General features: G+C 42.1%; 5 protein-coding genes and 1 pseudogene across 5 annotated transcripts; 5 read left to right on the top strand and 1 right to left on the bottom strand.

The window, feature by feature from the left end:
• The first annotated feature begins 8,973 nt into the window (after positions 1–8,973).
• Positions 8,974–11,324, top strand: LOC133905934 (uncharacterized). Its single transcript, XM_062347747.1, has 3 exons — positions 8,974–9,243; positions 10,102–10,182; positions 10,601–11,324. The coding sequence occupies exons 1-3, from the start codon at positions 9,082–9,084 to the stop codon at positions 10,967–10,969; spliced, it is 612 nt and encodes a 203-aa protein (XP_062203731.1). The 5' UTR covers positions 8,974–9,081; the 3' UTR covers positions 10,970–11,324.
• Positions 11,325–13,186: 1,862 nt separating this feature from the next.
• Positions 13,187–15,551, top strand: LOC133905917 (pentatricopeptide repeat-containing protein At4g16835, mitochondrial-like). The gene has a single exon (XM_062347729.1). The coding sequence runs from the start codon at positions 13,427–13,429 to the stop codon at positions 15,035–15,037; it is 1,611 nt and encodes a 536-aa protein (XP_062203713.1). The 5' UTR covers positions 13,187–13,426; the 3' UTR covers positions 15,038–15,551.
• Positions 15,552–16,502: 951 nt separating this feature from the next.
• LOC133904506 (uncharacterized) lies at positions 16,503–17,579 on the top strand (annotated as a pseudogene).
• A 1,963-nt stretch (positions 17,580–19,542) lies between these two features.
• LOC133905902 (single myb histone 1-like) lies at positions 19,543–23,807 on the bottom strand. Its single transcript, XM_062347702.1, has 6 exons — positions 23,364–23,807; positions 22,299–22,525; positions 20,764–20,848; positions 20,527–20,610; positions 20,108–20,437; positions 19,543–20,012 (listed from the first exon to the last, which is right to left on the bottom strand). Exons 1-6 carry the CDS (start codon positions 23,511–23,513, stop codon positions 19,995–19,997), a joined length of 894 nt encoding a protein of 297 aa, XP_062203686.1. The 5' UTR covers positions 23,514–23,807; the 3' UTR covers positions 19,543–19,994.
• Positions 23,808–24,367: 560 nt separating this feature from the next.
• Positions 24,368–26,410, top strand: LOC133904489 (uncharacterized). The gene is made up of 3 exons (XM_062346001.1): positions 24,368–24,475; positions 24,709–26,208; positions 26,360–26,410. Exons 1-3 carry the CDS (start codon positions 24,368–24,370, stop codon positions 26,408–26,410), a joined length of 1,659 nt encoding a protein of 552 aa, XP_062201985.1.
• LOC133905895 (uncharacterized) lies at positions 26,354–26,959 on the top strand. Its single transcript, XM_062347690.1, has 3 exons — positions 26,354–26,560; positions 26,640–26,758; positions 26,848–26,959. Exons 1-3 carry the CDS (start codon positions 26,440–26,442, stop codon positions 26,938–26,940), a joined length of 333 nt encoding a protein of 110 aa, XP_062203674.1. The 5' UTR covers positions 26,354–26,439; the 3' UTR covers positions 26,941–26,959.
• The last annotated feature ends 71 nt before the right edge of the window (positions 26,960–27,030 follow it).

Here is a 27,030-nt window from a genome sequence, read left to right as displayed (position 1 = left end):
TGTACAAATCACATGACCGGAGAAAAGAGTATGTTTTCTTCCTTTGAAGAAAATGGAGGACCTCATGAAAACATCATTTTTGGCGATAATGGAAAAGGAGAGGTAATGGGCCTAGATAAATTTGCCATATCAAATGATCATTCTATTTCAAATGTCTTGTTAGTCAAATCTCTTAATTACAATTTATTATCCGTATCTCAATTATATGAAATAGGTTATAATTGTCTTTTTACAAATGAGGGTGTGATTGTCTCTAGAAGGGAGGACGCCTCAATAGCCTTCATCGGCAAGTTGAAGGGTAAACTATATCTTGTTGATTTTTCAACGGATGAAGTGAAGCCTAAAACTTGCTTGATGGCTAAGTCTAGCATGGGTTGACTTTGGCATCGCCGACTTGCTCATGTTGGTATAAGGAATTTGTCTAAACTTCAAAAGGGCGAACACATCCTAGGACTAACAAATGTGTCTTTTGAGAAAGATATAATTTGTAGTGCTTGTCAAGCGGGAAAGCAAGTTGGAGCATCTCATCCCTTGAAAAATGTGATGACCACTACAAGACCATTGAAACTCCTCCACATGGACTTATTTGGGCCAATCACTTACATAAGTATCGGAGGTAACAAATATGGCTTAGTTATTGTTGATGATTTTTCACGTTTCACATGGGTATTCTTCTTGCATGATAAAAGCGAAACTCAAGCCATTTTCAAGAAGTTTGTAAGAAGAGCCCAAAATGAGTTCGAAGTGAAGATCAAGAGAGTAAGAAGCGACAATGAAAGCGAGTTCAAGAACATACAAGTTGAAGAGTTTCTTGATGAAGAAGGAATCAAGCATGAGTTCTCGGCTCCCTACTCTCCTCAATAAAATGGAGTAGTCGAGAGAAAGAATAGAACGTTAATTGAGTCCGCAAGAACAATGCTTGATGAATACAATGTATCGGATCAATTTTGGACGGAAGCAATCAACACCGCATGCCACGCCATCAACCGGTTGTATTTACACAAGTTGTTGAACAAGACTTCATATGAGCTTTTAACCGGTAACAAGCCCAACGTTTCCTACTTTAAGGTCTTTGGTAGCAAATGCTTTATTTTAAACAAGAAAGCTAGAAGTTCAAAATTTGCTCCAAAAGTAGATAAAGGGTTTATGCTTGGTTATGGATCAAATGCCTACGCCTACCGCATTTTCAACAAAACCACCGGGTGTGTTAAAATTGCGAGAGACGTAACATTTGATGAATCTAATGGCTCCCAAGTGGAGCAAGTTGATACTAATGTGCTAGGTGACGAAGAAATACCAAGGGAAGCAATTAAGAAGATGGCAATTGGAGAAATCAAGCCCTTAGAACAACTAAAGACTCAAGAAGCTCAAAATGATCAAGATCAACCATCTTCATCAATGCAAGTTGAACCATCAACATCAACACAAGATCAAGACGACAAAAGACCACAAGACCAACATCAAGACTGTGAAGACCCAAATAATTTTTTGGATGATGAAGTGGAAGACATTCAACATCAATCACAAGTGCCACACCCACGCGTTCATCAAAGTATCTAAAGAGATCACCCCGTGGACAACATCCTTGGTGATATACAAAAGGAGGTAACTACTCGTTCAAGAGTTGCAAAATTTTGTGAATTTTACTCTTTTGTTTCCTCTTTGGAACCTTTGAAGGTAGAAGAAGCGCTTGATGATCCGGATTGGGTAATGGCTATGCAAGAAGAATTGAACAACTTCAAAAGAAATGAAGTTTGGTCTTTGGTGGAAAGGCCAAAACAAAATATGATTGGGACAAAATGGGTTTTCCGCAACAAACAAGATGAAAATGGGACAGTAACAAGGAACAAAGCTCGCTTGGTTGCTCAAGGGTTTATTCAAATCGAAGGTTTGGATTTTGGTGAGACATACGCTCCCGTAGCTAGGCTAGAGTCAATTCATATTTTATTAGCCTATGCTACTCACCATGATTTTAAGTTATATCAAATGGATGTGAAGAGCGCATTTCTAAATGGACCAATTTCCGAATTGGTGTATGTGGAGCAACTGCCCGGCTTTGAAGATCCCAAGCATCCCGAACATGTTTTTAGACTCCATAAGGCGCTCTATGGGTTAAAGCAAGCTCCTAGAGCATGGTATGAATGCCTTAGAAATTTTCTTGTCAAAAAGGGCTTTGAAATAGGCAAAGCCGACTCTACTCTTTTTACTAAGAATGTTGATAATGATTTATTTGTTTGCCAAATATATGTCGATGACATTATATTTGGTTCTACTAATCAACAATTTTGTGAAGACTTTAGTAGGATCATGACAAGGAGGTTTGAGATGTCCATGATGGGAGAATTGAAGTTCTTTCTCGGATTTCAAATCAAGCAACTCAAATAAGGAACCTTCATTTGCCAAACCAAGTATATCAAAGACATGCTCAAGAAGTTTAACATGGAGAATGCCAAACCAATCAAGACGCCATGCAAACTAATGGACATCTTGATCTCAATGGAGAAGGCAAAAGCGTGGATCAAAAGGTATATCGTTCCATGATAGGATCTTTGCTTTACTTATGTGCATCTAGGCCCGATATCATGCTTAGTGTGTGCATGTGTGCAAGATTTCAAGCCGCTCCCAAAGATTTCAAGAGGATTCTTCGATATTTAGTTCATACTCCATACCTTGGCTTATGGTATCCAAAAGGGTCATCCTTCGACCTTATCGGCTATTCGGACTCTGATTATACCGGTTGCAAAGTGGATAGAAAAAGCACTTCGGGAACTTGCCAATTATTGGGTAGGTCCTTAGTGTCATGGTCATCCAAGAAACAAAATTCCGTAGCTCTATCCACCGTCGAAGCCGAATATGTTGCCGCGGGAGCTTGTTGTGCTCAACTTCTATGGATGAAGCAAACTCTAAGAGACTATGGCCACAAAACTTCCAAAATTCCACTTTTGTGTGATAATGAGAGTGCCATCAAAATAGCCAACAATCTCGTGCAACACTCAAGAACCAAGCACATAGACATTAGACATCATTTCTTGAGAGATCATGCAACAAAAGGGGATATTGACATTCGCCATGTGAGGACCGAAAGATAATTAGCCGATATCCTCACCAAACCACTAGATGAGCAAAGGTTTTGCGAGTTGAGAAGTGAATTAAATATCCTAGATTCTCGGAACGTGGCTTGAACTATTGCATACGTTTGCTTGTTATAGATTTATAGCTTTCTTAGTTAAAAGCTTGCGAAAACTGCATTTTTGAGTGATTTTCTCAAAATTGTTTGGCTCTTTGATCTCTCGATCATAATTTACAATTTGTGATCATAGTTATGTAATGATGCTTGTTGGCTGATCACATTTAGCAAATTAGTCCTCTTATCCAACATCTTTCTCCCCGGAAAAACTTCTCCCCGAATTTCAGCTCTAAATCTTTCTGTGACAGTTCAGGTCCCGGAATGTCCGGTGTTCACCGGAGTATCCGGACCTGACACTGTTCACAGCTCCAGCTGATTCCTGTCCTGTTTCCAGTTACCGGATAGTTCGGTCTTCACCGGAGTCTCCGGTACAAGTGTCAGGACCGTAAAAGTGTCAGGACCGGAGTCTCCGATGTCCACCGGAGTCTCCAGTCTACACCGGAGTCTTCGGTGTTTCCAGAATCCTATATATTTCCCCAGCCCGAACAGTTCTCTTTCCTCATCCATTCACAAGTCCTCTCTCCCAATAGCTTCTTCTCCGGCGATTTTTGAGAAGCAACCAAGGATCTACAAGTTTTGCTACTTTTTTTCACTTGGATTGAAGGCCGGAACCTCCGGAGATTCCTATTCATCAAGATCCCCGGAGGATTTGAGCTCAAAAGGTATCTTTTTCAACAATCTTTCTGATCTCTCGATGCCCTTGTCTAGAGTTGTTTTTCCTTGGTAAAATAGTTCCTAGTACCTCCTAGAACACTTCCCCAAACTTATTTCATCTCTAGTCGGCCAAATCTTCCAAACCCTAGGATTTTTGGGGACTTTTCGGGGCCGACCAGAGTATCCGGTATACACCGGATACTCCGGTATCAGCCTGATTTTCCAGCAGAATCTGTCCAATCTTTTGTTCCTCATATCCTTTGTTCATTCCATATCTCCTAGGTGTTCTTGCAATGGCCGGAGATCGTTTTGAGAAGGGTCATACTTTCGAAAGCAAAAAGAAACAAAGAAGTGACCCTCGTGTTCAAGAAACAAGAGCTCCGGCACGCTCGGAAGATAGTGGAAGTGATCACGCTAGCGGTGAAAGAGTCCGCAAAGTAGTCTCAGGCAGAGGCATCCACATTGAAGAAGGAGGAGCCACTCAACATCATGAGAGAGACATTGTGACCGTATGCAGGACCAAAACTCAAGCTATGAGAGGCCGAGAAAGTGGAAGGGGAAAGGGTCTAGCTAAAGTGACAGCAGGAAGAGGACAAGGAGGAATGCCCTCTAGGAAAGAGAGGGGCAAAGGTGTTGCTCAAGAACACTCGTCTGAATCCGAGGATGATGCAAAAGAGCAGACCGATGAAGTTATTGGACCCTTGAAACTTCATAGACCTCGGAGAACTGCTTGTGTCATTGATACTCCAAAATAGACAGTGAACTACATGAAGCATGTTTCCAGGGTTGTTAGTGAAAGGTTGAACAACCCGTATGATTATGAGAAGAATGTTGCAGATTATCGCTTCTAGAATGATTTTTAGGCAGACTTCTATGAGACAGTGATCTTAGAAAAGAAAAAGCCTATTAGTCCCATGCAATGGATTGATTGGGACTATATGGCCAGGAAAAACGACCCTGTGTTCACTGAAGTAATAGCAGCTTGTGAGAGCAAGAAGGTAAAAAATATTATGGCTTTCAAGTATGATTGGTGCGAGGAAGTTATTGCACAATTCTATGCTACAGTGTAGTTTGAGGGATATGAAAATCCCATTATGCACGGGATGATAGAGGGAGTCAAATACAGAATTAGCTTCAGAGGCTTTGCTCACTATTTTCATCTTGATGCTAGAGATACTTCCAAAGATCAAATTCACAATGAGAATCAGCTGACCTTGGAAGAAATTGGGTTCATGTATCTGAATCATGGACGAGTTGAGTTCGGAAAGCTTACAGGGATGAGGCCTTTTTATCATTGTTTAAACTCCCTATTTCGACTCACCTTGGCGCCCAAGAGCGGAGATGCAACAACAGTTCAGAGTATATCCAGAAATCTCCTTGCAGCCATGTCCAATGATCATGCTCCTTTCAGCGTGGCGCACTTTCTTTGGGAAGAAATTGTCTTTACATCCAAGTCGCCAATCAAAAGCTGTGGATATGCTCCTTATCTAATGTTTATCATTGAGAAGGTATCCAAGAAGACTTTTATGAAGGAGATTAAGCATGAACCCTATAGGATGAGGCCCCTGAACATACGAGCTCCCTCCCCATCTCCATCACCTCCTCGTGCTCCTCCTAGCTCGAGACAGTTTGCCTCGAGACGTGCTCCTCCTTGAGGGTCATCATTCATCAAGAGCGCTCTCAAAGCAATCTTCAAGATTTGCACCCATAATGCCACTCAAATCAAGGATCAAGGTGCTCGCTTAAAGAAAATGAGATACGTCAGAAACAAATGTACACATACATGAACCTCCAGCCACCTTGCTCTCCTATTGAGTCAGATGAAGCGGAGAGTGCACCAGTTGAGGTTGAGAACCCTAGGGCATGGTATGATGAAGCCCAAGCTACTGCCGAGAGTTCTCAACAACAAGCACAAGATGACTCCTATGACGGCGCCTCTGGCAACAACTCCGAAGGAGATGATGAAGAAGAAGAAGATGATGATGAAGATGGCAGCAGCGAGTAGGCTCTCTCTTTTTGGTGTTTGATGCCAAAGGGGGAGAGATAGTTATCCATTTCCTTAGTTTCCTTAGCTTTGGACTCTATTTAATATTTCTATCGTTGTTGGACAATTGGACTATTGTTTGTGATGAACTTTGTGTCGCTTAATTTGTAAGACCTTTTATGTTAGTGTGATGATTGTCGTACTTTCTTAAGTTTTGTGTGTTCCATGTCTTATCATAAAATTGTATCCCACGGATTCTAGGATATAGGGGGAGCTCATGTGAATTTAAAATCTCAAATATGTGCATTTGTGTATAACTCCGTTTAAACCAATGTACACATTTAGGGAGAGCTCACCATATCTTCTAGAATTCAAAATCTTATTTTATATATCTTTGTGTATGCTTTAATCGGGTTGTCATCAATCACCAAAAAGGGGGAGATTGAAAGTGCATTTAGGCCCCCTAAGTGGGTTTTGGCTTATTGATGACAAAACGATTAAAGATCTAACATGTTTTTCGAGTGATGAACAGGTTTAAGCATTAGTTGTGAAGATAAATGACGTTTGACGCCCGCCGAAACAAATGAAGAATCAACGAAGGGTACTAGATAGGGTTTACATTCTTTTATTTTTGAAATTGAGTCTAGGATAGACGCCTTTTTAGAAGGATGGATTTGATTGCTTGGTTAGTGTCTCAATGCTCAAGAGATCCTTTAGAATCACCCTGTTGAGAGACACATTCACTCACGGACACAGAACTCTTTCTGAAAATCTTCACTGAGTCCGGAGTCTTCGGTGTTCACCGGATACTCCGGTACTCAGTGATTCAGCCGGAGTCTCCGAGGTAGCCTCCGGCAGAGAGTCTCGGTTACGGTTTATTCTTTTTGGAAAAAGGCCGGAGTCTCCGGTGTTCACCGGATACTCCGGTATTTTAAGGGTTAACAGACCGGAGTCTCCGAGGGAGACTCCGCCAGAGAGTCTCTGTTAAGTATTTGCTTTTGTAATTAAAAGGGGGGACCGGAGTCTCCGGTGTTCACCGGATACTCCGGTAAATGTTTAGAGTTAACCGGAGTCTCCGAAGGAGACTCCGGTAGAGACTTTCGGTTAGCGTTTAATCTTTTTGATAAAAGAAAAGAAAGACCAGAGTCTCCGGTGTTTACCGGATACTCCGGTACCTGGAGAGGCCGGAGGGTCCGGCTGGTCTCTGGACTTAATCTTTTTGGAAAGACTGTCAGGACCGGAGACTCCGGTGTTCACCGGAGACTCCGGTAATTCAACAGAACTGTAACGGCTAGTTCTGACACGTTCGGTGACCGTTCTGACGCCGTTTTTGAATTTAGGACCGGAGACTCCGGTGTACACCGGATACTCCGGTAAGCTCTGACAAAAACAGTAACGGCTAGTTTGTGAAAGAGTGCTATAAATGCCCCCTCTCTCCATAGCATTTAGGGCTTACTGTGGCTGGTAAACTTGAGACCTCTTGAGCACTTTAAGAGCATTCAAAGCTCCTCCAACCACCTCTAGTATAAAGTTTGCAAAAATTTGAGAGTTTGTGTTTGAAGAGGGTTCAAGCTACTTGAGCATTGAGTTCTTCATCGAGCATCTACTGCAATCATCTCTCTTGAAGCTTTGGGCTTCTAGAAGGAAAGGAGTCACCCGAAGAGCACCCAAAACTTGTGGTGTGCCTCGGGAAGTTTGTAAACATCTTCGAATTGAGTAAGAATTTCTAGCTTGATCTTGGTGGTCGCTAGAAGAGGATGGAGTTGGAAAAGACCTGGCTCTTTGTGAGCTCATCAACGGAGACATAGGCACTTCTTTGTGAGGTGGCCGAACTCCGGGATAAATTCACGTGTTCTTATTTGCGCAATTTACTTTATCGTGTGAATTCGGTGACTTGTCATTTAAATTGCTCTAGTGACAATCTTGCTAGTATTAAGTGTTATTCTAGCTTTGTGATATCTAGTAGACCTAGTGTAATTCTTAGACTCTAGCTGTTATCTTTAGTTCACATTTATTCTGAAAATCCCCTTCAGGCCGGAGACTCCGGACTAGACCGGATACTCCGGACCATACCGGAGTATCCGGCCTTTACCGGAATATCCGGCAGTTTTAATCCGCTATTTTTAGTTTTAATTTTCAGAAAAGCCTATTCACCCCCCCCCCCCCCTCTAGGCACTTTCAGTAGGCACGATCCCATTTGGACATTTTTACACGAGCTCGTTGCATCCTGCTCCTACAATTTTTTCTTGGCCAAGACTGGCTATCGTACCAAATCCAAGAATGGATGGAGCCACCAGACACCTAGGGATTGTGTTGACGCGAAAAGTTATCACGCCAAACACTGAGCACCTCATGTGTAAATCGAACTGAAACCTTCCTGCAAGAACCAGAAGTTTCAGCCTTCCCGATTGAAAGTTCCGGTCTGGATCACACGATGGGCAGCACTGTTGCCGTGACACCGTACCGTTGGACTTTCGTTGTCACCCATGGTTGGGAGAAACTATTGCTACAATAAATAAAAAAATATGTATTGCAACAACAAAATACATTCCTGCAACATCGCCAACAAAGATACGCAAGAGGCTCTGGAAACGTAGACGCATGGCGAGCGAACCTACGAGCGGACGAGTGCACTTATCATACGATCCGCGAGTGAGACCACGAGCAGGCAGGTGAGCCCATGCAATATTTCACGTTGACAGATAATGCAAACTTGTGGGCGTTTTCCTTCACTTGAGGTGGGCTGCACTCAAGAACCAGCGTCCGATTTTTTCCCTATACTGGACATAAGACAAGGAGCATTACCGTATTAGTAAGGATTGATATGGGAAATTGTGATGTAATACCTATCAATATAGATCTCTATTGTGGCTATCCAAAATCAGAATTTGAAATTTCTTATAAAATAGCTTGAAGATTTGATCTCGTGACCTATTAATTTTTCATTCGTATGAATGTAATCTCATTGTCATGTGAATTCTAAATGCATTATTGTTGTCTCGCTGTAACACATGAACAGTTAACTATTTCTTTTAAAGTAGTTTGAAGATTTGATCTCTTGACTTATTGGTTTTTTATTGGCATAAATATAATTTTTTTATCATGTGAATCACCTTCTAATATATTTTTATTGTCCCGTTGCAACACACAGCTAACTGACTAGTAAAATAAAAAGGGAAGCGAATTGCAAGCGCAAGCAATCGGGAAACCCTCCTCCCCGATTCGACGGGGCCCACCTCCATCTCCGGCGGCGGCGATGGCCCGGAAGAGGAAGACGGACGCCGCGCCGCGGCTGGACGAGGCCGACCGCACGCTCTACTCCACCTTCTGCGGCGCCGCCAACTCCCTCTCCCAACTCTACACCCAGGCCATGGCCCAGCAGAAGCTCTCCTTCCAGGCCGGCGAGCGCCACGCCCTCGTGCGTCCAACTACACCGTCCCCCTCTCCTATCCTATTGCACACCCCTCCCTAATCCCTCCCCCTGCCTACCCCCTCTCTTCGGTCGTTCGGTCGGTCGGTGGTGGGGTGGGGAATTCGATTGGCCCCGCCTGCGAATTCCGATTCTAGTTTTGATTTGGCAATAAGGGTAGAGCTTTGCCGTCTGCTGGGTTTGACGGGCGAGGTGAATAGGTTGGATCTAGCCATCCATCCGTATTCGGGTGTAGGATTCCGGATTCGGCGCGCAGAAGCTTAGAAGAAGAAATGACGGTTGGGGCAGTCTCAATTCTGTGTTTATTGTGTAGTGTCGCACTGCCGGTGTACCGTTCTTGATAGGTAACCCATCTTGAGAGGAGAGAGTAGGTCATTCACATCTATGTCACAACTAAATTATGCAATGTAGGACTCCTTTTCAAGGTGTTCATGTTATGTGTTTTTTGGTATTTTTTTGCCCCAAGTAACTTTGTATTGCAATAGTGTAGTATCCATTGGGACTTGAGATTAGTGGAATAAGAAGTTTTGTTCGATCTGTCTTTTCTCTTTTACAGAATTTGTAAGGTATAGTGACTACAAGGATAGGTAAGTATACATAATTTGATACTGGAGTTAGTTGATGTCCTTCAGGACAACATATGTAAGCATTCACCATTCTTAGATCATGATAAATATTTTGTCATTGAAGAATCTGTATTTTAATTTGTGATATTCATATCACTTAAACCTTTGTCCCGTGTTGTCTTGCCTGCTAAATATTAGACCTTACATTTGTTATGTTATGTTTTCTTATGGATTATTTGTCTGAAAATGTACTTTGCTAAATTCAAGCTTAATGATGCAGGAAAAGCTCTACCAGTGGATTTTGAGGAAGCATGAGGAAGAGGAGCGGCTCACTGTAGCTGATATAATGTCTCATATCCAGGTCTATCCTTGAAACCTCGAAGTCTATGGCCTTCCTCCTTTCCTGAGAACATGCTTTAACTATGAGCTGCCTTACTTTTGCGGAGAAGAAACACTTGATTTGATTGCAAAAATATCTTTTACTTGCATCTATACTTATATGGATCTCCTTGATTAGAATCAGGATTTCTGAACATACAAGATACAATTCATACTCTACAGGAGTTACGTTCAGCAATGGACTTGTCATTTCGGGAATTAGATAAGAGTGGGGTCTTAAGTTGTGTTTGGTGAAACATTATGAAGTATGAACTTTAGAAATAACTACCTATGGACATCTCGTTACCATTATGCCTGTTGCATTGAGTATTAAGATTTCTTGCACTCATTAAATTTGTAGGCCAATCATAATGTTGACATACTCTTGTTTTCTTTTATAGCATGAGATGGACTATGGAGGTACTGATGCACATGTCTCCCCAAGAGTACATCTGCATCCTCAGATTACAAATCCGTTTACAAACTCAGTTGTTCCACCCGCAACTGGTTTATATGGCCAAACAACAGCTGGGTCTGCTCCTAGATCCAGTCTCAGTGACCAGTCAAAGAACACAATATTCTCAAATGCCCTATCAAGCCCGGTGCGCCAGAGTCTCCAGAACTATCACTTGACTCAAGGTTCTGGCAATGGAGGCAGGCACACAGAAGCAAACTCAGCAGGGGCAAATCGGGAGACCAATGCCACAAGCTCCAACGACACCTCTATGGACATGGTTTCAGACAGCACCGGGAACGACTTCTACCAGTGATTTGTGGTGAGATGTTGCGTCCGCAATCAGGCAGCATCATATACCAGTGTTGACTACATTTTTTTTCCTTCTCTCTCTCTCTCTCTCTCTCTCTCTCTCTCTCTCGTATGCTCTGTATTTTCCCTAAAGCTCGCCTTCTATGCAGTGTTGTAGTCGCCCATCAGGTGATTCTCTTTTCTTTAAGCTATTGGTGTTGAAGTTTGGAGAGAAATTTATGTATCTGGGTGGGCTCCATCAGGCATGCTTTATTCCCCAGTGTGTTCGTGAGTTCAAGATTCTGAATGTAAATGAAAATTGCATTGTGATATATACTGATAGAGGAAGTCAAATAAAACTTCCTGAAACTTGGATTAAACTTCTCTGGGAACTGCGATGAAACATTTCTACAACTTGATAGAGGCTCAATGAAACTCGAGGCTTCTTGTGTGAAACCTCTCTGAAACTTGAGGAGGTTTGTGTGGATTTTTTCTGAAACTTGAGGCTTGTGTGGAACCTCTCTGAAACTTGAGAGTTATTCTTTTTGATGAAACCTCTCTGAAAGTCTGAACTTAAGCTCACTGCTATCCCGTTGGAACGGGATCGGAGCACGTTCTCTGGATAAAGTCTGATGTGAGATATTTTTTTACCGCGTTTAGAGGGTAGTGTGTATGGCTGTAGTAACAAAAATCGATCGTCATCCGCTTTTGGTCCATGTGCGGATGTTGTAATGCTGCTGTGTTGTAAACTTCAAAACTGTTGCGTTTTCTCATGGGCAATGTTGTGCAAAAAGTTTAGTCTTTTTACATGTTGTACTTTCTTCTATCATAAATATTTATCGTTTTGACTATAATTTAGTTAAATTTTTAAAATTTTGATCGACAATAGTTTCTAAAATATTTAATATAAAAATATAAAAAATACATGTGTAGATTTATCTAAAAAATGATTTCATAATATTATATTTTTATTATATATTACAACTATATTTTAATAAAAAATAATAATCAAAATTGTACATGAAAGATCATAAAAAGTTAAAAGTGGCAAGTATTTATGACCGGAGGGAGTAATATTATTTTGGCGAGGTGCTTAGATTTATCATCTAAACTTGATGGCGCTCCTTGCACCATGACTCGTGAGGATTGATATTTTGGACACTGGCACCATGAGTTGAGGAAGAGACAAAGGGAGTTGGAGGTGGGGCGAAGAGAGAGGCGGTTGGTGGCTCCAACATCGCCTCAGCATCGGTAGCCGCTTTGGGCGGCTGTAGGGGGACGAGGAGGCTGTAACGGGTGGGCTTCCTCGGTGCCGACAAGGTTGGAGAGGAGGTGCGGGGCGAGGGAAGGGGTGGGGAGGGGTAGTGTTTAGGTGAGTTACCAGGGTAGAGAGAGAGGACAACCTGAGTTGTTGGATTCTAATCTAATGGATAATATTGAAGTGATTGAAATTTTTAGGATTTAAGACAACTGATGAGAGTTGCCCCTTTTAGATTCACCTCGTTCTCTTAAGTTTAGTAGTGTTTGGTTTCTTGAATGAGATGGTATATGTACATGATGATTTGGATATATTCATGTTACTGTATTTGGTTGTATGAACCGTATCATCTCATTCAGGACAAAATGATACATGTTCTGAGAATAAATATTTCTCAATATCATGTACCATCCCATTAAAAAAATTGGCCGACCGATCCCATACAAATTATGTCAACTCTACTAATCACTTATGATTTGTGATAATTAGTGACTATCGGTGGTTATTAAGGATTTTTAGTTAAATATTAGTTACAATTAGATATTATTAATCATGACTAATTATTATTATGCGTATTTAGTGATGATTATTGATAACTTAAGTTATGATTAACTATAATTATAATGATTAGTACTAATTAACATAGTTCATTGATAATAACAAATATAACAATTATTATTTTTATAAAATAATTAAGTTATACATGGATATAATACATAACTTTTAAGCAACTAAATACGTTCTCATGTCATCCATAACATCTAATCAAACATATTTTTATACCATCTCATACATCTAATTACACAACCTATTTATATTATTTCATTCAAAACTTTATATAACTAACCAAACACTACCTTAAAATGGTAAACACTACCGTTGTCCTACTTATGAGAAGAGGATTGCTACTCTAAGAGACGTTATGACGATATCTGCACCAGACGAGTGGCAAGCACTAATCACATGTAACGGTGAAAGCTCGCAATGGCGTGTCTAACACTAGGAAACGTATTTTCCTTTACTTTTTTCGTTTGTGAAGCGAGGGAACCCCGGAGTACTTCCATTTGTGCAAATTACAAGAACTTGAGGGCCTAGCAGCAAAAAGCTGGAGACCACACGTCCACACGTGACATTCCTCAATTCGTCTCCGCATTCATCCCGCCGGAGAACAGCCATCGATCTGCCTCGGAAGTCGCGGGCCGCCGCTGGCGGCGTCGCCGGAACATGGCGTCGCGGACGCTCGCCAAAGCAGTTCAGGAGCTGCCGCATCGGTCTCGCTTGGCCTGGAGGACCATTGAAGTCAGCGAGGCGGGCAAGGCGGGGCAGGCCGAGAAGGCCCTCGACATGTTCGAGGCAATGCCCGTGAAGAACCAGGTCGCCTGGAACGCCGCGCTGGCCGCGCTCGTCGACGCCGGCCGCACCGACTGGGCGTTCTCCTTCTTCCGGGAGATGCCCAGGAGAAACGCCACCTCCTACACCACCATGATCGGGGGCCTCTCCCACGCCGGGGCGGCCGCCAGGGCGCGCGGTCTCTTCGACGAGCTGCCGCTTGATCAGCACAACGTCTTCACCTGGACAGCCATGGTGTCGTGCCATGTCCGGAACGGCGAGCCTGACAGGGCGTTGGAGCTTTTCGTGGCGCTCTATGGCGAGCTCTTTGCGCGCAAGATGCTGCCGAACGCCCACACGTTCAGCTCGCTGCTCAAGGCCTGCGTCGGAATCCAGTCGCTTACCATGGCGTTGCAGCTCCATGCAGTCATCTTCAAGCTCTTGGACGAGGAGAACAGAGATTGCTTCGTGTGGAATGCCTTGATTGATGCACACGCGAAACTGGGCTCACTGTCGGATGCGGAGAAGGTGTTCTACGAGATGCAGTACAGGGACATCTGCTCTTGGAACATCATGATGGATGGATACTCTCGGCATAACCTGATCAACAGGGCTTTTGATCTCTTCAGAATGATGAGGAAAAGGGATGTATTCTCATGGAATATCATCATACACCGCTTATCAGAGAATCGCCGTGGAGAAGACGCACTCCACCTTTTCATTGATCTGGTCAGATTGGATAGCCACTGTGATGGCAATGGCAAGCTGAACGCGTCAATATACACAACAGCTCTGCACATCTGCTCAGTTCTGGCCTTGCTCGAGCTTGGGAGGCAAGTCCATGCGCGAACTGTCAAGGACGGCCTCTGTCAGAGTAACGTCTTCGTCTGCAATTCTCTGATCAGCATGTACAGCAGCTGTGGCGCGACATTTGATCTGGAGCAGGCGTTCGACGAAATGACGGTCAGAGACGTCATATCATGGAACACGGTGATACAAGGGCTTGGCCAGAACGGCCTTGGGAGGCAAGCCCTGGCGGTCGCAGAGCGTGCGCTGGAACAGAAGATGTACAATGGCAACACCTTCATCGTCATCTTGACATCCTGCAGCCACGCGGGGCTGGTCACGGAGGGGCTGGGCTACTTCGACGCCATGACCGAGAAGCACTGCGTGGAACGGACGCTTGACCACTACATCAGCGCCATTGATCTTCTGGGCCGTGCAGGGAGGCTGGAAAAGGCGTATGACCTGCTCCGGAGCATGCCGTTCACGCCAAACGCAGTGGCGTGGTCTACTCTTCTGCATTCCTGCCTGGCTCACAAGAACAGCGTCCTGGGGAGCATTGTGGCCCAGGAGCTAAAAGCGGCGCATCCCGACGGCGGTGGGAACTACAAGAGACTGGTGCAGGGCTGCAGAGGAGGCGGCGAGTCTAGTGAGCCACCGTATGGGAACGAGAAGAGTGTCAATCACACTCCTGGGTGCAGCTGGGTGACTTTGAGTTTCTGAACCTCAAAGACCCTTCAGTTCATGCCCTAAGCAAACTTGCTTCTGTTTCTTCAGCTTTGGCCTGCCAAGAATCTGCATCAAAGCTTGCGATTTGCAAAGCTGTGCTAGTCATAATGAGAGGCTTCGATCCATGAAGCGAATCGGAATATCGGATGATGACAAGAGATAGGCTACAGAAGCGTTCAGAAACATTAATTCAGGCAATCTGCTACGGTGAATCAGTGAGTAAAATCAGAACAAGATGAACCGGCTGAAGCATTCTCATCAAAATGAGATTTGATAATAAGGTCCCTTGAAACATGGAAATACTATTGGGGAGACCACGGGCAGCGCAGTGGTTATTAGCAAGCAGTTACATTCACATTTTCTTTTTTCGTGACCATAGATTTACATAAAAGGGGATGCCAGGAAGGAATGAACTACATCAATATTTGGACGAGAAGCTGTATAGAATAAATAGTCTGTAAAAAGGCATAATGCCTGATCGTGAGTCGTGGAAATCATTCTTCGGATATGTGATGTGAATTAAATAGATGTTGTCCTAGCATAGGAGCAAATAAGCTTTAAAACTTTCATTATTAATATACATAAAGATTAATTTTTTTCCAATAATAATAATATTATACATTCATGATTAAAAGTATATACACAACTAAAATGCAACGGACCACTGATTTCTATTGTAATCAATAGTATATACACAACAAATCTACATATATGATTTTTTATACTTAAATTTAAAATATATCGAGAGTCAAAATTTTGGAAGTTCGACAGCCTGCATGTCTAAGATGGCATTGTTTGATCACAGGTATAGTATGTCGTTATAATTTTATTAAATTTATGTTAATCTCTACTAATTAAAAAAGACGTAGTTATCGTTATAAGACCAGACAGGACGTCCTGCCTCTCCCTCCTCCTTCCTCAATGCTGACAGGTGGTCCCATCCCAAATCATGCAAAACAGAATGCCCACCCTCCTCGCATCGCACGCATGCGCTCCCCATTCTGCTCCTAATGGTCCTGGCGAGAGGGGCTAGGGTTCCTCGTCCTACCGCTAACGACCGGCGTCGCCTGTGGCCGTCGACCTCCCTATCACACTCAAGGTCCCCTACTCGCTGGCTCCACGCCTGAGAACCGCCTCCCCCGACTCTGGGTCGTGACCCCGCTTCTGCGCCCGCATCGGAGCGCCACTCCTCCGTGCGGCCCCCGCTACTCCACGCTCGACAACGCGGCCAGATCTCCTTCGCTATAGCCTACTCCGTCCAACTCTCCCCCGCCTTCCTCTACCCCGATCTACTCCATGGAGTCGTTATCAAGGTCACCCTCACTCCAGCCCTCCAAGCTGCCGCTACCCTTTGCACGTTTGGTGGTGGATCTGTCTCCCATTGCGCTACCCTGGCTAGATCTCCACGCTGGCGCGGTGGCCATCGACCGTCTCCAATTTTTCTTCAGGCAGGATCACCATGTGGAATCCGAACTATCGTCAATTGGGGCACGTGCTGTACCTTGGGGTCGCGGGCGACCCGACCGTTGCGCCGACGGATGAAGAGGTGTTGCGTGCGCTGTGCGCAATGGTGAGTGCCAGCCAGTGGGACAATGGGAGCTTTTGGTGAAGGACTCGTGCTACTCCGCCACCAACAACAACCGCTTCCTCGATGTCGTCGAACACTACTTCGCCTGATCCGCCAACGCGAAGCGCCTCGAGGAACGCCCCCACCTCTACTACTAGGTACCTGCACCATCGTCCCCTCCCCTTCATGTTGTGTTTGTGAGGCAAATTCACCATGCGGTTTGATGGGATCGGAGGTTTAAGTTTAGGAATTTGGACGGCTCTAAAAGCTGAATCATGATGTTGGGATGAACACCACTTTTGCTAGATCTAGACCACACCAATGTGATCAGTTGCAATACGAATTCGCAAATAATAAGATTATGCTCAATATAAGATTATGCTCAGACACATTCTCATATATTAAGATTATGCTCAATGTGTGGTAAAAAACCTGAACTAATGATGGCTTTTGTTGATGCTTGTTCATGAGAAGGTTGGACCATTGGAGTGACACCCAAAGGTGTTGAGGTTCCTCGCATCTTCGTGGACAAGGACATGCAAAAGAAGATCAAGAGTATGCCCAAAGAGTTTCAGTCAGCCACCCCTAAAGGACCGGACTCGAAATGGCTGTACATGTGGCAAGTGGGTCCTTGTCCCGCGAGTACCCGCTTCAAGGTTTGTGATTTCTACGTGATTTTTTCTGTGTGATGTCAAATTCTAGAAACTAGCATATGCCATGTATCATGGGTGGTAATTAGGTGTTTCTTATACTAAGTTGTTAAGTAACCTTTTTTAGGAGCTAAACTCAGAACCTGTTATGCTTGAAGGATTATATGAGTGGAAGGAGACAATGGATTTCTAGGGTTCTAAAATGATCTCTGCAATTGAGGTACATATACCACTCATAGCACCTTTTTTTGAATAAATCAATGTTTTCTGTAGATATTGTAATTCTTTGTGCTCTGTTGTAATTTATAAATCTACTTGAACTACAAGTTCTTGAAATAATGCCAAGTCCCATAATTGTGTTTACTTAGTAAATTGAAACTACCTTGGTGGGTTCTGAATTTTTGTTTAAGCTGGTGCCGATAGCTGGATGAAAGCTTCGCTTTCTTAATATTCCTATTGCTAGCATCCATAGTCTGAGATGATTGTTTGCAGAATGCCAAAAGATGAACCAGAGTAGTAGGAATATTAAGGAATTGAAGTACGGGACAGGCCAACTCATATGATTTTTAGATTTTTGTATGCCATGGTACTATGCTGGCACCAAATTCCTGATACGTTTGGATTTTTTCTTGCAGATGCTCTTTTGGTTGGCGAGAACCAAGGAGTCGATGGATCCCTCCCATGGAGCCCTTCAACTATTTTATCTCATTATATCTCAGGGAAAACATATTGGTCTTGGCCTCTCTATCCGATCCCTTCTTATAATTAATTTTCAGTAATTTCAATGATGATAAAATAAGTTCTATACGATTTTCACCATTTTTGCATGAGAACGCTTACAATATTTTTATAACTCCTATAGGATTTCATAGGAATTATACTATTTTTTCTGTAACTAAACAATTTCTTGCATCAGCCTTCCTATGCCTGTTTTATTCTCGTCACAATGAGAGAGCATTTAGTTCAGTATGTATCATATGGCATAAATTAATCAACCATCTATTTTATAGCAGGGTTTTCTTTTGGATGAAGTTTATAACCTCACCTAGATGGATGAAGACAACAACACTGCTGAGGTGTGTTAGACTTTTCAGAGGTGATATTCACAAGATATTGCATGTGAAGTGTATGAATTGATAGACCTAATATTTATCATTGCACTCTGTAATGACATGTATAATATTAGTTTTTCTATCCACACTCTTAGAATAATTTTCAGAAGGCTCTATAATATTCATGAACTTATATACATGATATTCTACCTATTTTTATTTATGGTTAATTTAAGGCTATCGATGGAAGTGGAAGGGAGAAGGCCTTGGTGATGCGATTGACTATGAAGACAACATAGAAGAGAAAGAGGTTAGCAGTGATACGCGGTTCTCTGTACTAAAGATATGAATAATCTAGGAAGGAGCAGAGTTGTTGCTACAGGGGTCGAATCAGATGAGGTGCACAAAGTGAAACTTTAAAATTATTAAGTTCGATGCTTACCTGACTGTTATTGCTACTAATGTGTTTTTTATTCATAGTATAGGAAGATTGATTGTTTGTACTACTAAGCAACAATGATGAATTTTAATACACTTTCCATTTCAAAAAGGTTTGGAATCGTGGCTGCATGACTTTCATTTTCTTAAAAGATATTGCATTGGCGCTCCTTATAAGCTAGGCCTGAGTGCTCAGGATGTTATCCTTATCCATCAATGCAAAATAAAAGAGGCACGTATTTCTGGTGATATGCAGCATTAAGGTTACATAAAATTTTCTCCTATTGCTCATAATGTTTGTTATCTGGTTCTGTATATACCTATTTCTTAATGCATTTGTATAATGATCTGAATCCTTGAATACCTTTTGATATGTATGACATTTGAGAAGTTGTATATTATATTGTTTGTCAATTTCTTATAAAGTGTTATTAGTAAGGGTTGATATGGAATATTGGGATGTAATACCTATCAATGTAGATCTCTATTGTGGCTATCTAAAACCAGAATTTAAAATTTCTTATAAAATAGCTTGAAGATTTGGTCTCCTGACCTATTGGTTTGAATGCATTTTTATTATCCTGTTGCAACGTACGGGCAATTAACTATTTTTTATAAAGTGGTTTGAAGATTTGATCTCGTATCTTATTGGTTTTTCATTCGCATGAATGTAAACTTATTGTCATGTGAACCAACTTCGAATACATTTTTCTTTGTCTCAGTTCAACGTATGGGTAATTAACTAGAGACTATCCATGTCCTACGCACAGTAACTGGCAATCATACCGAGAATATACCTAAAAGTATTAAAAACCCAGCAGAGGTGCGAATTATATATAATGGTACATGCTGTCATCAAATCATCATATCTAGAAATATCTTATCACAGCAATTTGCATAACTAAAGCAGCTTTCCGACATTTTCTTTCCACTACAGTTCTATTTGACGACATAATTTCTAAAGGAAAAGGGCTAGAGTTTAATTACAAAGCAACACAATGGGGGAAGGAAAAAAAAATGAAGACTTCTTTCCCGATCATTCGTGTTATTATTATACTGTTGATTGGCTAGCACAGCAGTCAGGACCAGCAGCAAGATGTTGAAACCCCACCCATTGAAGCATCTTGATCTATAAGGCTATACAAGAAACTCATCTATCGGAACAAAAGCTTTGCAGCAGAACACCGGTGTTGTCATAACAAGTTCTACTGACTAAAACCATATGATGGCATCGGTAGAGAGGATCAGCAAGCTCGAAGCATCTGCATTTATCGAAGTGTTGTCAGCTGTAGGGTTTATCTACAGGCAAATATCACTCATCTCATAAATGTTGTAACAAAGAATGTGTGCACTCTACCATAGAAGCAGCATTTCTGTTTTTCATTGTCGACGTGACAGTTTCAAGAAAAGCCTTTGCAGCTTCAGCATCAGTTTCTGCAGCCTCTGCAACCCTTGCAGCCTCCTCAGCTTCTGCGATGGCTACTTCTGCCTCGGCAACTGCCTTGGCAGCAAATGCTGCTGCCTCTTCCTTAGTCATGCCTTTCATCTTCTCCAGTTCAGCATCCACTTGAGGCTTAGTTAGCTGTTTAACATTATTTTCTCCGTTCATCTCTTCAGAGTAATACACCTTGGTGCTCTTTCCGCCTAAGGAAGGTGAACTTGGTGCAATTCTGTACTTCTGGTTTACCTACAATCACAATTAAAATAGTAACCAACTTTTAAGTCTGCCTCTGCCACCCTTTTGATCATATATTGAGAGGTAGGGGGGGGGGTGACCTTCATCAATTTTTCAGAAGAAACCAATGCCTTCAATTTTGTAGACAGTAGGCGCTGAAAATCAGCAGGTGGCCAGTATTGCTCCTAAACATACAGATAATTCACGTTAGAGACCAAAAAAAAAAAGGTAAAAAGGATTATCACAAAAAGGAAATAGCATGACAAAACTGATGTACAGCAAAACAAATAACATAAAAAGGAAACAAGCGAATACATTATAAGTTGGTAGCCATTTACCTCGATATAGGCAGCAATGGCCGTCTTATTAGACCCAGAAGGCTCCTTAAGCTTCTTTATAGCTTCCAATATCAGGTCATCAAGCCTGCAAAAATTACAGACGTACATTAAAAATCACACTGGATGACCAAGCATCAAGAAAAGCAGTATGCTGAACGCATTGAGTTGGAGAGTAATAATTTTAGTAAAATGCACAAAGCAATGTGGATTTCAATTTCTGAATAGAGACGTAACCTCAATTATATAAACAAAAAATAACGAGCATGTGTCACGATGTACTATCAAACATGTATATTGTACAAAAATATTGACTTTTATAGCAAGACAACTAAAACATGTACAGAATTGAACATCAGGTTCAGTGCTGTCTAAGGTATGGAATGAAGGGGATGTATCTGTGTCAACTGTACATTCCAAGTTCCGACAACTAGTTTTTTTTAAAAAAAAATGGAGAAGTGTGTTCTAGACCTACATCATCCACCATACGAACAAGTTACGCCACCACCAGAACATCTCAAGTATAGCATATAGAGGGCAAATATATTAAAATTGCTATGCAGCACAGATTATCCATCTACGGATCTACCACATGAGGACACATCAAATACCGTATTTAGTATAGCTTCCCTGAGCAGATCAACGGCCATGCATTGTGTATTACACACAGGAAGATATAATAGTTAGTTATTCAATACATTTTAATAACGTTCTAACTTGAAATCCCATTGCCCAACTGGTATAGTAAAAGATTGGTCAGGTCAACATTTATTAATCTGATTTCTGTTTGAGAATGTTGTGATGTCTACATGCACATAATTCACAGTTGTTTATTGCACTGATCATAACGGTCCAACGTATGCATGTGCATAGTTTCCTGTTGTTATTATATGTTGACCATACAGGTTTCCATCTTCTCATGTAAGGGTTCTTCATATAATTATCCATTTGTACTGCCATCACCTCAAAAGCAAGGCCACTGTACAATATATGTTATGTAAATAGTCATCTATCATTTTTACTAAAAAATTGTAGCAATAGCAGGACACAATAAACCTTTTAGTAATTAATCCAGTCAAGAGAGAGATAACTCATAATCAAACTGATTTATCCAATGAAAATTATGCAGGTTAACGCATATGATACAGAATATGCATTTCATTTGCCACAATATAGCTATTTGCATCTTTCCTTTTATTTTGTCCCTCTGATACGCTTGAACGATGCAAATGTTAGTATAGACATAATCATAATCATGCTAGCCTGTCCAAAATACAACAGCGCACAAAGCCCTACATTGGTTTTTGGTAAAGATGATTCAGCTAGCCTAATATGGTTTGAAAATAATTTCCATAAAAATAAACTTCTGAATTTCAGTGTTCAGCTAGTTCCAATTAGAATGGGAGGTATCAAATAGCACTATAATATATTCAAAAAATATACTCACCAAAAGCAAGCCTGGGCAATCAATCATGCAGATTACTTGTAAAGTGCATATGAAGCAGCTTTGATAAAATATTTGCACCGAGTCTACTAACCTAGCAACTGACTTCTCTGAACTGCTCTCAAGCTGCAAGGGTTCCACAGCCATTGCTAATGGTTTTGCATCAATGATGGCATTATGATCATCATCCATATCATTTGCATCAACATCCATTGGCTCAGCAGTAACCTTAGGCACACGCCTGCCTTTCTTCAATGCCATTCTCGCCTTCTCCCTAGACCCATAACCTCCAGCAGTGACGCTCAAGTTGCGCCACTTGTCCTACACAATCAGACCATACCAATCACAATAAGATTCATTTGTACTTGATGATATACAAAAACATTTTTAAAAAAACTCTTGGAGACTCAATACAATTGGTGTACAACGTTTAGCATTAAATTACAAAACAAATCCTAGTTAAGGCACGAGCCTAGCTCTAAGAAAAATATAGCATGAGCTCATAGGATACATTTCAATTCTACATTATCAGTAGCGAATTGATGAAAAACAACAAAACGTGGCATTTGATCGTTTGTTCCATCTAAAATGATTTTTCTTTCATCTAACAGCACAACTTTCAGCAATGTATCAAGGTCACTAGCACAGTAGCACCCAACGAGAAAACCACTCTACAACCTAGAATCCAACTCCTTCAATTGGGCATAGTGGAAGTGACTTCCGAAGCAATCTTCAAGACCTAACTAACACCAAGATGAACAAGATCTCAATGTGGAGTGGAAAAAAGGGAGAAGGCAACCCATGGCTATGATGGTAGCTTTTGAAACATCAAAATGGCAAGAAGTTCCATCACCACTGTCCCAAAGAGAGAGATCACTCTCGCTGATCCGACCAAAATAGTAACAATTATCTCAAGAACAAATCCTACAAGGCAATCGCAACCACAACCACCTAAAATCCCGATCTAAAACAACACTAGGAACACGCCCGGCTTCCCAGGCCGTCCAAAACCGCAACCTTTGAACCCAAAGACTCGAGATTTCCTTCCTACCCGCCCGTCGCTGATCGGCAAAACCCACTGCCAAAAATTCACAAAAAACGCCGACCCTACCCACCGATCCGAGCAAAACGGAGGATTGAGTCGCGCGCGCCAACCAACCTTGAGGTCAACATTGGAGCGGAGGCGCAGGAGCGCACTGAACTCAGGGTCCCGGAGGATGGTGCGCCACTTGCCCGGCCCGTGTTTGGCCACGCCGGCCTTGAGCGCGGCTTCCTCCTCCGGCGTCCACCGCTGCTTCGGCGCTCCCATCGCGGCACTAAAAAGGAATCAAGAAACACCCCCTCCCCCCCCCCCCCGCCCGAGGATTCCCCGCCTCAGGTAGGCGTTCGTACTTGATCGGGGGCAATTCGATCCGAACCGGAATTCCGCGTGGAATTCCGGGGAGGATCTGGCGCGGCGGGTCAGGGGGCGATCGGAGAGAGGTGGATTAGAGGAGGGGCGAGGGTTCTAGGGGAGGATGGTGGAGGCATGAGATGGAGAAGGGGGAGGAGGACTGAGGAGGAAGCCAGCTTTGGAGGTGGACGAGGTTAATTTGTATAGAGCGAGACAGAGATGGCTTGGCCCGAGTTGGACGGAGAACGGAGATCCGGTGCAATCCCTGCTGCAACCTAAGGACTGCATGACTTAGCCGCTAGTTCTAACCACGAACAGTCAGGGCATGTTTGGTTGTTCGTATGTCTTAATACGATTGTATGAGTTTTATAGGTTGAGTTGAGATAGGTTGAAAAGATATAGTAGGATTTGTTTGGTTGGTTGCATGTGTTTAGTCTGGTTGAGAAGAGATTGTATTTGGTTGTCTGCATGAGTATATATTGTAATACAAAGAAACTCACTTTTTTACCAAATAATCTAGGTTGAAAATATTTTTATAAATTAGTACATCACTGGATAAAAATATTAGTGAATTTTTTATGTTTTTGGAGAATTTTAATTAAATATTAACTTGAGCTTTTCAGATCAAACTAATTAAAATGAGTTGTTAGTGATCTCTAATTTGTTCACGAAAATATTTAGAATTTTGGACCTTTAAATAAAATCAAAAGTTAAATAAAAAAAATTCGTATACACAATATTTTGTATCTCCCTAGCCATGCCCGACGGAAATGGCTGATTCCGACGTTTCCCCAAGCCTGGCTGGATGGATGCAGCTGCATGGACGGGTGCAGGCCTCGAACGCTGATCCAAACATCCAAACAAACTTCTGCGTGAGCGTACTGCATCGACAGATGCATGCGAACTGAGCCACCCATCCAAACACATCCATAGGATATTGCTACGTACTGAAGTGTAAAGAAAAAAATAGAAAACTAGTATTTTGTACAGTCAAGATTACAATTACATTCAAATACCAATGTAATTAGAAAAAAACAATCAAGATTCAAAGTTAAATACCAATTTAATTAGGAAAAAACAATCAAACTAAGTTGTTGTCACTTTTTTTCAGAATATGGCTACTCAAGGGACTAGAAGTGCGGAGGCCTCGGACGCCGCATCAAATTATGATCCAAAGACTGATCCAAAGCGCAAGCCGGGAAGGTCAAATGATCCTGGATGGAAATATGCATTTTGGCCGACTATTGGTAATAGAGATCTCTTGCAGTGTTGCTTATGTGATAGAACTGTAAATGGAGGAATTACAAGGCTCAAGGAGCATCTTGTAGGTGGTTATGGAGATATTCTGAAGTGTGCTAAAACCACACCAGCTATTGCTCAGGAGATGCAAGCTGCTTTGAAGGGCAAGAAGAGACCACTTCTGCTTGATGATGGTGGAGAGCTTCAAAGAGAAGATGATGATGTGCTTGATGTGACAGAGGAGTCCCAAGATGCTTCTAGAAGTATTGTGCATCTTAGTTCAGGGACAGCTGCCAAAAGGAAACAATCTAGCTTTTTGAAGTTCATAGCACCAAAAGAGCCCAACACAAAGTCAGTCGGTTCAATGCTTAGGAGAACTCCAAAAGAGGTTGTGGAAGAAAGACATTCGAAGGGTCCTTCTCAGATCAGTATCCAAGCTAGCATAAGGACAAAAGAAGAAAGAGATGCTGTCAACTTGGAGTGGGCCAGGTTCTTTTATGAGTGTGGCATACCATTCAATGCCGCAAATTCTAGGCAATTTGAGATTGCTATAGAGGCCACTGCACAATATGGTTCTGGGTACAAGCCTCCATCCTACCATGAGCTTAGGAAGCCATTACTCGAGAAGGTTGTTAAGGAAACAGATGATTTGAGGAAGAGGCATGAGGATGCATGGAAGCAATATGGTTGCACATTAATATCAGATAGATGGATGGATAGGAGAGGGCACCATTTGATCAATTTTCTAGTCAATAGTCCAAATGGGACTTTCTTCTTAGAGTCGATTGATGCATCAAGTGAAGTTCATGATCAAGTGATGCTAGCTGATTTGTTAGAGAAGAGAATAAGCGACATTAGCGTTGATAAAGTTGTGCAAGTTGTCACTGACAATGGGGCTAACTATAAGGCAGCGGGCAAGCTTCTCATGGAGAGGTTTCCTACGCTTTATTGGACACCTTGTGCTGCACATTGCTTGGATCTTATGTTGGAAGATGTTGGAAAGTTGAAGGCATTCAAGAAGCCTATCTCACGTGCCCGTCATGTCACTACTTTCATCTATAGGTATGGAAGACTTCTTAGTGCAATGAGGGAGAAGACAGGTGGTAGGGATCTTGTGAGACCAGCAGCAACTCGGTTTGCTACCACATTTCTCACCTTACAAAGTTTGCACAAGCATAGAGATGCACTGAGATATCCCTCTGATGATTGGACGAGTTGCAAACTAGCAAAGACAGAGGCCGGGAAAAAAGTGTATGATATTGTGCTTTCTAGGGAATTTTGGAACTCTGTTGAGGATTGCCTTAGAGCTTCTCTACCACTTATCATTGTGTTGAGGGTGGTTGATGGTGATGAGAGGCCTGCCATGCCAGAGGTTGCTTCTCTCATGAATCATGCAAAAGAGAGGATAAAGGCTGCCTTCTGTACTGAAAACAAGAGAAGCTTGCTCAATAATATCTTACAAATTATTGAGGGTCGTTGGGATAGGCAAATGGACATCCCACTCTATGGCTTTTTGAACCCAGGAAAATTCTATACCATCCAAAAGGAGAATGATGAATATGTTGGGCACCTAAGGGGTTGTTTCAATGATGTGCTTGCACGAATGATGGAAGATGAGACCATTCGAAACAAAATTGAAGAACAATCCATACTCTACGAAGATCAACGTGGAGGCATCTTCAAGAATTGTATGGCCCTCCAAACTATGAAGTCAAAGAACGCTCGTAAGTGATTTGAAATTTTAATTACAGCATATTATTTACAGCTTAACCCGTAATATATGCATGTTTATTGTTAATTTAGTTGATTGGTGGCGTGCGTATGGTGGTCGATCTATTGACTTACAAAGATTTGCTAAGCGTATTGTTAGTCTTTGTGCTTCATCATCTGGTTGTGAGAGTAATTGGAGCACTTTTGAATTTGTAAGTGAAGTACTCAAGTTTCACATTTCAATTAGCAAAATTAATAATACATTTTTGTTAACTTTGCTTGCTTTTATGGTTGCTTGTAGATTCATACAAAGAAGAGAAACCGGCTAGAGCATAAAAGGTTGAATAATTTGGTTTATGTTGCCTACAACCGGAAAATGACTAGTAGGTTCTAAAAATGCCGTGAGGAAGCGGGTAAAAACTATGATCCTTTGGTTATGGAAGACTTTGATTGGAAAAATGAATGGGTTGATCTAACGGCTCAA

The sequence above is a fragment of the Phragmites australis genome, chromosome 2, assembly GCF_958298935.1.
Source record: "Phragmites australis chromosome 2, lpPhrAust1.1, whole genome shotgun sequence".
Lineage (NCBI taxonomy): Eukaryota > Viridiplantae > Streptophyta > Magnoliopsida > Poales > Poaceae > Phragmites > Phragmites australis.
This window is presented reverse-complemented; position numbering and strand designations above follow the sequence as displayed.

Bases quoted from the DNA above. Each gene is read 5' to 3' on its own strand.
- LOC133905934 (XM_062347747.1), top strand. From the start codon at position 9,082: ATGGCCCGGAAGAGGAAGACGGACGCCGCGCCGCGGCTGGACGAGGCC. The intron at 9,244-10,101 runs GTGCGTCCAACT...TTAATGATGCAG, and splicing joins CCGGCGAGCGCCACGCCCTC to GAAAAGCTCTACCAGTGGAT. The intron at 10,183-10,600 runs GTCTATCCTTGA...TTTCTTTTATAG, and splicing joins ATATAATGTCTCATATCCAG to CATGAGATGGACTATGGAGG.
- LOC133904489 (XM_062346001.1), top strand. From the start codon at position 24,368: ATGGCTGATTCCGACGTTTCCCCAAGCCTGGCTGGATGGATGCAGCTG. The intron at 24,476-24,708 runs GTACTGCATCGA...ACTTTTTTTCAG, and splicing joins AAACAAACTTCTGCGTGAGC to AATATGGCTACTCAAGGGAC. The intron at 26,209-26,359 runs GTTGCTTCTCTC...TTTTGAACCCAG, and splicing joins AGAGGCCTGCCATGCCAGAG to GAAAATTCTATACCATCCAA.
- LOC133905917 (XM_062347729.1), top strand. From the start codon at position 13,427: ATGGCGTCGCGGACGCTCGCCAAAGCAGTTCAGGAGCTGCCGCATCGG.
- LOC133905902 (XM_062347702.1), bottom strand. From the start codon at position 23,513: ATGGGAGCGCCGAAGCAGCGGTGGACGCCGGAGGAGGAAGCCGCGCTC. The intron at 20,849-22,298 runs GTTAGTAGACTC...TAATTTTTGCAG, and splicing joins TCAGAGAAGTCAGTTGCTAG to GCTTGATGACCTGATATTGG. The intron at 20,611-20,763 runs GTAAATGGCTAC...CTGTATGTTTAG, and splicing joins CCATTGCTGCCTATATCGAG to GAGCAATACTGGCCACCTGC.
- LOC133905895 (XM_062347690.1), top strand. From the start codon at position 26,440: ATGATGGAAGATGAGACCATTCGAAACAAAATTGAAGAACAATCCATA. The intron at 26,561-26,639 runs GTAAGTGATTTG...TTGTTAATTTAG, and splicing joins TATGAAGTCAAAGAACGCTC to TTGATTGGTGGCGTGCGTAT. The intron at 26,759-26,847 runs GTAAGTGAAGTA...GGTTGCTTGTAG, and splicing joins ATTGGAGCACTTTTGAATTT to ATTCATACAAAGAAGAGAAA.